The sequence below is a fragment of the Lepisosteus platostomus genome, chromosome 7 (assembly GCF_059453375.1).
Source record: "Lepisosteus platostomus isolate fLepPlt1 chromosome 7, fLepPlt1.hap1, whole genome shotgun sequence".
Classification (NCBI taxonomy): domain Eukaryota; kingdom Metazoa; phylum Chordata; class Actinopteri; order Semionotiformes; family Lepisosteidae; genus Lepisosteus; species Lepisosteus platostomus.
The window spans coordinates 51,523,788-51,536,459 of record NC_142617.1 but is presented as its reverse complement, the minus strand read 5'-3'; the positions used below and the strand labels follow the sequence as shown (position 1 = coordinate 51,536,459).

Below are 12,672 nucleotides of genomic sequence, written 5' to 3'. Positions count from 1 at the left end.
TCTTTAGCTTGGGTCAGAGAATGCTTATTGGGTTTTGTGGTTTAGGTATCCTTACACAGCCAACTCAAGCTCCAGAAGAGAAAGAGTAGCAGGCGGGAGGGGCTGCAGTTCAAATGCATTGAGGACAGAAATCAGGAAGACATTTCTTTACTCAAACAATTTTTGGAGCAATCCTTAATGAACCACAATGCAGTAGCTGATTCACTGGAATTCTTCAGAAAGCAACCAATTCTGAGGTGTAGAAGAAATGAAGCAACCAAAGGAACCAGGTGAGCTTAATGAACTTCCTCATTTGAAATGTTGATGTTCTGATGTGATTCTCATCCTTCAGGGTGTGAGACCTACATGGATATTGTCATTGTTCTGGATGGGTCCAATTCCATTTACCCGTGGTATGAGGTCCAGAACTTCCTCATCAACATCCTGCAGAAGTTTTACATTGGGCCGGGCCAGATCCAGGTGTGTGTGACCATGCTTCTCAAACTGGGTGCTGGGTGGGCTGGGTCATGTACGGTCATGTTTAGACTTAACTTGACTTAGTTTTCAAACTCGTCAGGGATGTCCCATTTTGTCGGGCAGTTTGTCGAAAGGTGGGTCTTGTAACCACTTACACAGTATTGTATAAGAAAAAAAGAATGAGGCAATCACTGTTATTTAATCATCTACTATCATCAGTAACTAATTCATGTATCAGACTGAAATGTATCCCTTCACAGCATATTTAATCAGATTTATCATTTTGTCCTCAAGCATCACTTTTGTGTTTATTTTCTCCTCCCCCTCCAAAGAGAAGTTCTGCGTGGCTTTTTTATCTTCTTCTCAAGTTTGATTTGGGTATTATGGGTAATCCACTTCCTAAGGACATCCAGAATAGGATGGATTGGCCACTGGGTTGCCTGAGCCCAGGCTTGGATCCCCTACTACCTTGACCAGTACCGTGGCATCTAGTCTCATCTCCTCACCCCACCAGAAGTGGCTAAGCTGCTTGTCCTACTGTCCTCCATTCAGAATGAAGTATAAGAGAGTGAGATGAAGAGATAGAACAAAAAATGTTGTAGTTTCGTGTGTTTATCCACTTGGACATCTGCATTGGAGTCATCCTACGTTTGTCCTAGTTTTGACCAGTTCAGTGACCCTGTCTGCGTCTCCCAGGTTGGTGTGGTGCAGTATGGGGAGGAGGTGGTCCACGAGTTTCACCTCAATGACTACAAGTCCGTGGAGGAGGTGGTGAAAGCGGCCAAGAACATCGACCAACGCGGAGGCGCAGAGACTCGCACAGCCCATGGGATAGAGATAGCACGGTATGGCTACAGCCAGGCAGCGCAGAACTTATATTCCACCCCATATTCCATACTGAAAAAGCCTGTCAGACATTTAAATGTTACACAATTGGAATATCTCCTGATGAGTTTTCTCCCTTGTTTGCATATGGCCAGCAGCCATATCATCCTGCAACTTACAACTGGCAACCCACTGGCAAGCTCAGCAGGTGTGAGCCTGGTCAGTACCTGGATGGGAGACCTAGGAAAAACTAAGGTTGCTGCTGGAAGTGGTGTTAGTGGGGGCCAGCAGGGGGCGCTCACCCTGCAGTCTATGTGGGTCCTAATGCCCCAGTATAGTGACACCATACTATAAAAAGGCGCCGTCCTTCGCATGAGATGTAAAACCGAGGTCCTGACTCTCTGTGGTCATTAAAAATCCCAGGGCATTTCTTGAAAAGAGTAGGGGTATAACCCCAGCATCCTGGCCAAATTTCCCCTTGGCCCTTACAAATCATGGCCTTCTAATAATCCCCATCTATGAATTGGCTTCATTACTCTGCTCTCCTCCACACTAATAGCTGATGTGTGGTGAGCGTTCTGGCGCACTATGGCTGCCGTTGCATCATCCAGGTGGGGCTGCACACTGGTGGTGGTGGAGGGGAGTCCCCATTACCTGTAAAGCGCTTTGAGTGGAGTGTCCAGAAAAGCGCTATATATTAAGTTATTATTAACTATGATGATTACTTACTTTTGTTATCGCCCCATGTAGCACAGATTTTTGCCAGATAGCACAGATCAGTCCAAGCAGCCTCGCTTTAGTAACTGCACACTGATAAAGGGGTCTGTAGAGACCGTACAGCAGGAGTGTGGAACAAACACACACATGTTTTGAGCTGATATTCAGTCAACACTCCAAACTGACGGTCGTTACCAACCGGCTTTTCTGCAGCTCAGAGGCGTTTAAACGGGGTGGACGGCGTGGCTCCAAAAAGGTGATGATTGTGATCACGGATGGGGAGTCGCATGACAGCCCTGACCTGGAAAAAGTCATCGAGAACAGCGAGAAAGACGGCATCACAAGATATGCCATTGCTGTGAGTACCGGGGGCTGACTGCCCAGGCTGCTCGCCACACAGGGTCAATGAGTCTACTCTCACTGCATTGCTAGTCTGTTATTTCAGAATCCAGTGGATTTGTGTATCTGGCTGTCATCCTCTTCTTGTAATGGCTTTGGGGTGCTCTGGCATCTTCACCCAGTGGAAAGATTTTGCCTCTTCAGTTAACTCTTTCAGTTACAGTCTTGGAGAAAGTGGACACTGCTCTGTAAAAACCTTGCATTGCTCTTTTCCTGGCCTGTCCGGAAATACATGATGTAATCATGTATTTCCTTGGGACTCGGGCCTGCTGGAAAATACTTTTTGGGGTTCTGACTTTCCAGATTATGCCATTTCATGGTTTGGGAGTAGGAGAACAAAACTGAACACTGTTGCACAGCCTCAGCTTGGCCCTGTTCCAACAGTGAAACTAGCTGGAGGCCATCCAAGCTGAACTTGACCTCCTAATTCCCATATCTCATTCGGCTGGACATTTACATTAGACATGGGAACATAAGAAAGATTAAAAATGAGAGAGTTTTTCAGGTCTTCGGGCTGCTTTGGTAGTTGTAGTTAATTGATCCAGGGGTCTAATCTGGCCATTTATTAAAAGAAACCAGGGCATTGGCTTCAGCAACATGGCTGGGTAGCTTGTTCCTGACTCCCACAACCATCTGGATAAAGAAATGGCTCCTGTTCATTAGTTTTTAAATGTCTCCAGTAATATCATAATACCAGTGACACTGTAATGCATTTGCTGAGCATGTCTTTTGCTTATCTGGAAAATGGGTTTTCTAGTTTAGTGTGAAACTGGCCAGTTAAATTCCTGAAAGCAATCTATACGGAAAACCGAAGAGTGCAGTAAGGGTGTTGACGTCTCCTTTGTGCCGGCAGGTCTTGGGGTACTACAACAGGAGAGGGATCAACCCTGAAGCCTTTCTGAAGGAAATCAAGTACATCGCCAGCGACCCTGATGATAAGCACTTCTTCAACGTGACGGATGAATCTGCACTGAAAGACATTGTGGACGCGCTGGGGGAGCGCATCTTCAGCTTGGAAGGTACTTTACTGCACTGAACTGCAGAGTTAGCAGAAAGTGATGTGCACGACATGCTGTAACCCTGAAAGTCTGAAATTGGGGTGACCACAAGTAGTCCTGCAGCAAGAGCACTCCAGAAAACAAACATTCACTTTTAAAATATATTCAGCCGAATCAGCTTTACATATTTAGAACAAGATATGAACAAAAAGAGCTGGATTACCTTCTCTGAGTGAGAAGGCACTAATGAATACCCAGTATCTGTGAATGTGTAGCATAAAAGAAGCCGAAAGGGAAATGTGCTGACTTTCCAGACAGTAGCTGGAAAAAGAGCCTCCAAACATATTTGTGAAATGTGTTGGTGTTGCATAACTATCCCACAGGACATATGGGGATCCCAGCATTCCCCTGCCCCTGTGGCGTGCAAACCTGAACCACAAATGCAGGAATTCTCAGTGTTTCCTACCCATGCCCCTGTTACATTATAAAGATTTTTTCAACTTTCTGCACACACATCTGCATCAGGCCCTGCAACGGGTCAAGTCAAAGGCTCCACATACTGCTTTGGTTCCTGTTTGGGGTCACACAACAGAACACATTTCTGTTCCAAGGTGTGACATATGTTAATATGGCATTTACATAGATGTCCATCTTTCAACCTGGTTGTGAGTGACCTGAGCCATGATTCAATTTGACTGCTCCTGGCCTGCTCTGCCTGTCTTAACTCGCTGCTCCCCTCTCCATCTTGACAGGAACAAGCAAGAACGGGACGGCATTTGGCCTGCAGATGTCCCAGGCCGGGTTCTCCTCACACATCGTGGAGGCAGGTGTTTTTTCCGGGGTTTTATTTACACTCGTTCTTGTCATTTCACATTGTTCTCTTTCCCTCTCTGCTTTGGTACAGTATTGCGTTTCATGCCTTTCCAACCTCCCTCTCACTCTCCCTCCCTTCTGGGACACTCTGCAAATGTGTTAGCATTACCGCAGTCCTCTTAGCTTCCTTCTCTCCCCCCTTCCCTCCCTTTCTATCCTCTGGCCTTCTTTCTCTTTTTAAGAACAGAAAGTGTCTTGCAGGTAGAGAGGAGATAAGTAATGTCTCTTTCAGGAGACATAAATAGTTAAACAACCAGCTTATTCATCTGAGATGTCTGCAGATGAGGCCTACAGGGCAAGAGATTTATCTCGGCTCTCCTGGTCATGATCAGGCAGTGCAATAAATGTGGTGAAGCTTGTGTTCAACACAGGAGCTGTTAATCAAAACAGAGGATGACGTGGGCAGTGGAGTGTGACTGAGGTCCCCCTCTCTTTGTCTGCTCTTCTCCCTCTTCCTCCATTTGTGCTCTCTTGTTCTGTCCAACTCTCTCTTTCTTCCTCTTGCTCTCTCAGTCTCTGTTTCTCTATGTCTCCCAGTTTCTGCCATCCTCTCTTCGTCTCTGTGTCCCTCTCTCTGTGGTTTGTGGATTTGTGGACGCTGATGCAATGAGGTTTAATAAGATCCAGCTTCCAGTCAGAGCACACACAGCTTAGAGAGTAAAATATCCCCCCCTCCCCCGCCACCTCTTCACACACACACACGCAAGCACGCCAACACACCCACACTCGCCTACCTCTCCAAGAAAGAGAAAACAAACACAAAAAATGAGACCGAGTGGAAATTTCCTATTTCAGGACAATCACTGGATTCCTGGGATAGCATTGCATCTCCTATAAAAGCAAAATACATACCAAGAAAAAGAGAAAATCGTGGAAAATATTTTTTTAGAAAGTGGATCTGTGACTCTCTTCAGGCACAGCCGGTTTGCTTGCCCTGGCAGCTGGAGACACTGTCTGGTCTCGGTGCACTGGCTTCATCAGACACACTGCCTGTCGAGACTCTCAGACTGCCTCCCGTCTTCCTGCACTGTGAGAGATACAGTACCCTTGCCCTTTTAAGAGGCTCAACTGTACATTCTTCTGAATCTGTATCTGAATCTGAATCTGTCTCTTGTTTGCTACTGTACCGTGTCAGTTACATCTATCAATACCATCATAAACATTTTAGAAACTTTAGGGAAAATATCAATTTTTTTTTTCATAGCAAAAAGCAGCACCTGTTTCCCATTTACTCTAGAGCCCACGAAACCCGACTCTCCAGGAAGAGTCCTGTGACATCAGACTGTCCTCACTTTAAATGCAGTCGGCTGTGCAAGACTGTCTGGCTTTGACTGAGAGCTTCCAGAGTTTCTGATGTTCAGCACCGACCTGCAATCCCTGCCTGCACAGCCTCTGTGCTTTGAGATTCGGTTGTTTTCCAAAAATATAATTTTTGGCACTTCCCTCATTTAAAGTTCATTGTTAAAGCATGGTAAAGTTCAGCAATGTACAATGAGCAGTGTGAGGAGAGCTATGGTAAACCAAGGCAAAGTCAAGGTGCATGCATGGGAGAAAATAAGTTTAATGATCAGATTAAAATGCAGATGTAGCACAGAGTGATTGGCTAACCCTCTCTAACTCTAACGCGTCACTGTGCTGAGGATAAAAGAGTAACTGTCTATGCTGACAGAGGTGGGCCTCTTAAGTGCTGACTGTGCCGCCTCATTCTTAATGAGACAGGCCGATGAGACCACAGGTTGACCCACACACCTACATCAATTTCTTAAATCAGAGTTAAATTCTTAATCCCTTCGTGGTTTGGCCCCCGCCTAATGTGACTTATCTTTTGGTCACATTTCAAAATATACCCTTTGCTGATCTTTTTCACCCAGCCATGTGCTGCTTGCAGAGCTGCTATACAGCAGCCCATCTTAAAGACTTTGCCAACCCTGAAGAAATTAGAGAATCTGGTTTGGTTATTTCCATCAGATGTTTTTTAAAAGCCTATCTGCTCTAATTAGGTTGTAATAAATAGATTTTCTATGTTCTGGCCTGTGCAGAACTGGTGTCAAGTGTCAACACTGCAGACATTTTACCCTAGTTAGTCTGATAAGACACTTCAAAAGCCCTATGAAGCATTATATACATTCTGTACATGTGCAAAGATGTATTATTTCTTTTAAGTGTTTAACTTCCTGCACCAATCTCTTTCTCCCCAATTTACCTTTTGTCAAAATTAATTAGACAGAGCCCAAACAACCTCCAGTGCAACTATTCAATCTTTCATTAGAGTAAATAAATGACATGGTGCAGCTGCTGTGATGAAGAACAATGTTTAGGACATGACACCTCTGGATCTCATTAGTCATTCTGGCTGCTCACAAAGGAATAGAAAAACTTTATCAGCTTGCAGGCCCTTGCCAGAACTGCGCACTGAATGATTCAAGCCTGACCTCATGTACACTTTGCAAAGCAAAAAAAGTGGGTTGCAACTGTGTTCTGGCAATACCTTAAACAGGGCTGGTGTGCTGTGGAAAAAACACATTACTGGGTTGGGAAGTTAGTATTACAGAGAGCCACTCAATGAAAAGTAACAACTTCGATACAGTGGTGACAGGGATGTGAAACAACACCAAGCACAAAAGGAGGAGACACAAACATCAGTCAGGAAGACTGGTGTTTGTACATGCTGTATAAGGCTGATAAGTATGTTACTGGCATGGAGGTGTTGTGAGAACACTGGCTAGTTTCACAGTGATTTTGGGTGCAATGAGGCACTGCAGGATTCACTCCTTAATAAACACTTAGCTGTCCAGGTTGCCCACTGTGCCCTGCAATAGGTCCTCTTGGAGTAAATTTGCGTAACACACTTTTTTAGCATCTGCCAGTATGTCTTGGACACTTTCAATTCTTTTTCAAAACACAAATATGGGGGGGAAATTAAAAAAGAAACACACTGAATAGATTAAGTGTTTTCTTTTAATTTTTTTATTAACAATAGTTGGCAGGGTCCGTAAAGTAAAACTGGTTTTTAAGAGTGTTGTGAAAGATGTTCCATTTCCTGAATTAACAACAGAGGAAAGTCACATGGCTGTAAAGAGAGAGAAAAACAGCTCATGAGGGCCGTGCATTCTGCATGATGTAAGGAGAAGGTGGCTCACATGTGCTCTTTCTCTGGCTCCCATGTCAGCAGCATGCTGTGTGCGACGCGTGTTCATTCGGGGAGTGACACAACCCCTAATCCCTTCGATTAGCCAGACTGGGAGAAAACCTGGGAGATAAAGCAGTTTGTCTGAAAATTTACCTTCATCCTACGTGTAATCCACTACTTTTTCCAAAGTAAATACATCTGCCCGCCAACAGCTACAGGTCTCTCCATCCCCTGGGCAGCTGAGCCCACTGTCCCCGGGCACCACACACCTGCACACAGCTGGCCTGATGGCCAAGGCTTCTCGGGGCTTTGCCCGTCAGAAAAATCAAGACCTTGAACCTCAAGTTAAACAAAATGCTAAAAAACCATCCAAGAACTTCTACTGATCTAAGCGTGCAGCCATAACAGTGAGAAGCTGTGCTAAAAAACATCACCACGTGCCACACATCACACACGCAGCCTCCAGCACGGCAGTGCCTTGATCGCGTTGAGCAGGTGCGGCCTGGCACTGGCGCCCGTGCAGAAAGGCTGGCATCCACACCAAAGGGCTCACAGATCCGCCATCGCAGTTGTTTTTCTTCTTACTATGCCAAGTACACGTAAGTCCGGCTGCAGCGCGGATGCGCTACTTCATCTGCGAAGACACCTCTAGCAGGGGGAAAGGGAATGGGACTTTGACTTCTTAAACAGCTTTTGATAATAATAATAATAATAATTGCTTACACTTATATAGCGCTTTTCTGGACACTCCACTCAAAGCGCTTTACAGGTAATGGGGACTCCCCTCCACCACCACCAATGTGCAGCCCCACCTGGATGATGCAACGGCAGCCATAGTGCGCCAGAACGCTCACCACACATCAGCTATCAGTGGGGAGGAGAGCAGAGTAATGTAGCCAATTCATAGAGGGGGATAATTAGGAGGCCAGGATTGGTAAGGGCCAACGGGAAATTTGGCCAGGACGCCGGGGTTACACCCCTACTCTTTACAAGAAACGCCCTGGGATTTTTAATGACCACAGAGAGTCAGGACCTCGGTTTTACGTCTCATCCGAAGGACGGCGCCTATTTACAGTATAGTGTCCCCGTCACTATACTGGGGCATAAGGACCCACATAGACTGCAGGGAGCGCGCCCCCTGCTGGCCCCACTAACACCTCTTCCAGCAGCAACCTTCGTTTTTCCCAGGTCTCCCATCCAGGTACTGACCAGGCTCACACCTGCTTAGCTTCAGTGGGTTTCCAGTTGTGAGTTGCAGGGTGATATGGCTACTGGCTGCTGGATAGTGATGCTGTGCTTTGGCGTTTTAAAACGCTGCGCTTGTCTTTTGCCCGGGGTACACAGTTCTCGTTGTGCAGGCTCACGCCGGTGAATCTGTCTCTCGCTGCAGGACGGGATCCTGGTGGGGGCTGTGGGGGCATACGACTGGAACGGGGCTGTGCTGAAGGAGACGAGGCACGGAAAAGTCATCCCCTCCAAAGCTGCCTACCAGCAGGAGTTCCCCGAGGAGCTCAAGAACCACGGGGCGTACCTGGGTAAGCCAGCAAGAGGGCGCGCGCGGTGTGCTGAACGACCGAGTCGTTCCAGTTGCCATTTTTTAACATACTGTCACATATGACACGTCATCTCGAGGCACTTTACACAGAACAAAGCATTTGAATCATGTGCATACACAGCTCAGTGTAAGAAATTAGGAGTTTGAGTGCAGAGGTAAGCTTTCAGACAGGAGGTAGTTAAAACACTCCAACACTATTGGCTGTAAGTTCTTATAGCTCCTGCAGTTTGTACACCCTCTGTCTTCCAGTGTTTTCACGAGTCAGGGATTAGGGAAGAGGATCTGCATAGAGGTGTGTGAATCAGGGGTATTCAGCTGATGTTCTTTTTGCACCAAAGCCTAAGGGCTCAAGACCATTTAAAAAAATTGGGGTTATATATAAAGGTATGTAAGTAAATATATATATGTAAGACGTTACCTTTGCAATGGCATGTTTTTATTTACAGTCAAGCACTAGCTGTGCTCTAATGAAATATGCTGTGTGAGTTTAATGTACTAGTAATTGATCAAAATAAAAGCCCTAATTTCACCTCTCTTCACCCTCAAGCCTGCCTAATTGAAAGCACCACATGTTAGAGCAGTTAACAGCTTCGTAATGGCAGCTCTTTCTGTGCTGTCAGGGGAGCTCCCAAGCTTCACTGTAGCCGATTGATTCCAAAACACGTGAAGTGGATGTGTGCTTCTCAGCATCGGGGACATGTGGCAAGTGCATTGCAGCCTGTGGTTTTAACACGATCCCAGCTCCAGTCCTTGCTATAAACTGTCAAGCCAGTTCCCAGCAATTCTTACTCTTTGTTTTTTCCATTAGGAAGCATGGTGGAAACAGTTACAGATCTTATTAGAGAGGGAACGAATTTAGACCCGGCCCTCCCTGAAAAAAATGTAAACACGCCAGCATCGAAATGGAAAGTGACTGACTGGAGTTCAGCAATTCAAGGCGAACAGCCTCTATTGTATTTCATTGTTTTACTGCCAGTCATTAGTCTGAGCCGCAGAGTGAGAGCCATTTGGATGCCAAAGGAGTATGAAAAAAATCCACAATGCATGGAAAAAAATATATATTCTGCTATTTTTGGAGGAGCGCTAATAGATTTATGAAGTGCATTTCTGTTTCTTCACTTAGCTCTTTCACCAATGACGTTATCTTGTCCCCCACATCAGGAACAACAAGAATTATAATCATAATCATAGCTCAGCCTCGATTGTCCACCCTCCAGATTTTCATCCTATCACCAGCCTTCCATGCATGCTGCAAGTACTTAGAGGATAACACAGATTAACAGTGCCAGTTCCTCATTGTGTCTCCACAGACTCAGCATAATGACTACCAGTGCCTTACTGTTCCAGGGTACACTGTGACTTCAGTGGTGTCGGCAAAGAACGAACGGCTGTACGTGGCTGGAGCTCCACGGTTCAACCACACGGGAAAAGTCATCATCTTCACTCTGCGGAACAATGGCAACCTCACCATCCTTCACTCGCTCAAGGGACAGCAGGTACCCTCAAGTGAACGCTTATCCGAGCTCACACTCACTCAGCACTGTACCCCCTTGCTGGACTCCTCAAGCTCACTCCGCCCCTAAGAGACTGAACCGCTCAGCCTTGACAGCTGAAAAATGTATGCTTTGCTGCGGTGGAGCTGTATTGTCCACAGCCACAGCGGATCTTTAGCTAGTTGGTGAGCGCACCTTCATTCGAGAAGTGTTCCAATTTCAGAAAAGCCACAACACGCTTTCACAGAAGCAAAGTCATGTCTGGTCATCTGTTTAAATTTCCACCCCTTTAGAAAAATATATGTTAATTTTTCACAACGAGAAAAGAAATGCAGCTTATAGCATTATTACATCCTTTCCCCAGTAGTCTGGTAGTCAGGACTGCTGCAAATCCTTTTCCAATCCAGGGAGCTTCTGACTGAGCCTTGTCAATTCCAGCTGTTCTGTTCTTGTGCTCTTAGCCTCAGGTGGCATCTATTCTTACCATAGAGTAACTCATTTCTTTCTTTTCCATACGTAAAGGAGAACTTCTGTGGTATATGCAACATACAGTATTGACATAAGTTCTTAATTTCCAAACATGTGATGGTGCTTAACTTAAGTGAATCAAACTATTTCGAAACAACGTTGTCTTTCGGGTCTAGAAAGGCACACTTTCCTTGCGTGGTTTCCAGCTGCTGGTTAAAATACAAATCTTTGTGCTACTCCTCACATGTAAGGAACTAAACTACTCCAGACAGCTCAGAAACAGCATGAACCTAATTGCTTTGTGTTCTTCATGGAGATTTCTTGTCACATGTGCTCAGCACATGAGGGTCGCCATTACAGTCTAGACCCCAACGCCAGAAGGCACATGCTTTGCATGTGAGTCCCTAAATTAAAACAGGGACTGATAGGAGGTGAGAAATTCCTTTAGCACCAGCAATGCCTAAAAATGTGAAAACAACTGTGTAAAAAGAGACTTTTTTTAGAAACAATTCAGAACATTCATCAAACAAATGAAATAGGCAACTCATTTCAGTCAAAGGAGGGTTGGCTATCTTTGTAGAGATGAGTTCCGCATTTTAACCTGATGCAAACTGAGATTCTCGATCAATTCCCTTTAAAAAATTCAGGTTTTCCTCAAGGGCAGCTATAAATCCCAAATATCTCTCTATCAAAAAAACACATTGCCGTCATCTTTATTCAAAAGTGTGCCAGGAAATTTAAACCTGAGAAGTAATTTGAAATGAAGAAATCACAAATTCTAAGGGAACTTCCTGGAACTGCGTTTACCCCCTGGGGAGTTTCTAGATTGACAAATTAACAACTTGAAAACATACACAGTGGTGCCTGAGGCCAATATAGCCACCTGTCCAGACCAAGCTAAAATACCGGTGTTTGTTTCTGGACTTTTATTTCTTGTCCTTTCTCTCCCCAGCAATCACAGCTGTGTTATGCACGGCCAAAATATAAAAATACTGAAATCCTCCTTTCTGTAATTTCAGTCATATCAGGATTCAGACTTTAAAGGTTTTTGCAGTGCACCCAGGACCCGTGACTATTGACAAGTACGAAAATATTTGGACGGAAGTTGCTTTGGTCTCTTCCCTCTGTCTCTGTCTTTGGACTGTGCACCTACTGCAGCTGTTTGTTGTGGTTGCAGATAGGTTCTTACTATGGCAGTGAGATTGCTCCGGTGGACATAGACGGTGACGGTGTGACCGACAATCTCCTCGTTGCTGCACCAATGTTCTTCAGTGGAGGCTGGGAGAAGGGCAAGGTATACATCTACAGAGTCACTGAGCAGGTGAGTGAGTACATCTTCCATTCAACCCTTACCCTGCCAGATGTGAGAAAAGTCTGCTCCATTTCACATGGTAAAAGATTGAATATTTAAAATATTTTTGGGCAGTGGGGGAGAAATGTCTAAAAACTGTACTTTGCCCATCTATAGATGTACCCTGCCCCACTCTATATTTCCTGCAATACACTAAGTTTTAACAAAATCTTTCCTGAGGAATGACTGAGTATTCAGGAGAGATATTGGTCACTAACATGCATAACCAATTGAATAGAAATATAGATACAAAGGAACAAGTAACAGGTTTATTCCATGCAGAAAAGAGAAGAAAGAAAACACAACATTTAGGCCGTGGAGCCTTCTTCAGATGTGTGAAATACCCACTAAAAATTTAGATTTCCATTAACCATAATGAAAAGATCTGCCATCAGAAGCACATTGTA

General features: G+C 45.0%; 1 protein-coding gene across 5 annotated transcripts in view; it reads left to right on the top strand.

Moving 5' to 3' along the window:
- Positions 1 to 12,672, top strand: part of LOC148659160 (integrin alpha-11-like) — a 59,778-nt gene that overhangs the window by 23,752 nt on the left and 23,354 nt on the right. For all 5 annotated transcript variants that reach the window (XM_088641104.1, XM_088641103.1, XM_088641100.1 and 2 more), the window contains 8 exons: positions 332 to 459; positions 1,153 to 1,301; positions 2,212 to 2,356; positions 3,251 to 3,416; positions 4,148 to 4,218; positions 8,789 to 8,933; positions 10,301 to 10,449; positions 12,092 to 12,235. In XM_088641104.1, the coding sequence (XP_088497230.1) occupies positions 332 to 459; positions 1,153 to 1,301; positions 2,212 to 2,356; positions 3,251 to 3,416; positions 4,148 to 4,218; positions 8,789 to 8,933; positions 10,301 to 10,449; positions 12,092 to 12,235 (1,097 nt within the window). The remainder of the gene's footprint in view (positions 1 to 331; positions 460 to 1,152; positions 1,302 to 2,211; positions 2,357 to 3,250; positions 3,417 to 4,147; positions 4,219 to 8,788; positions 8,934 to 10,300; positions 10,450 to 12,091; positions 12,236 to 12,672) is intronic.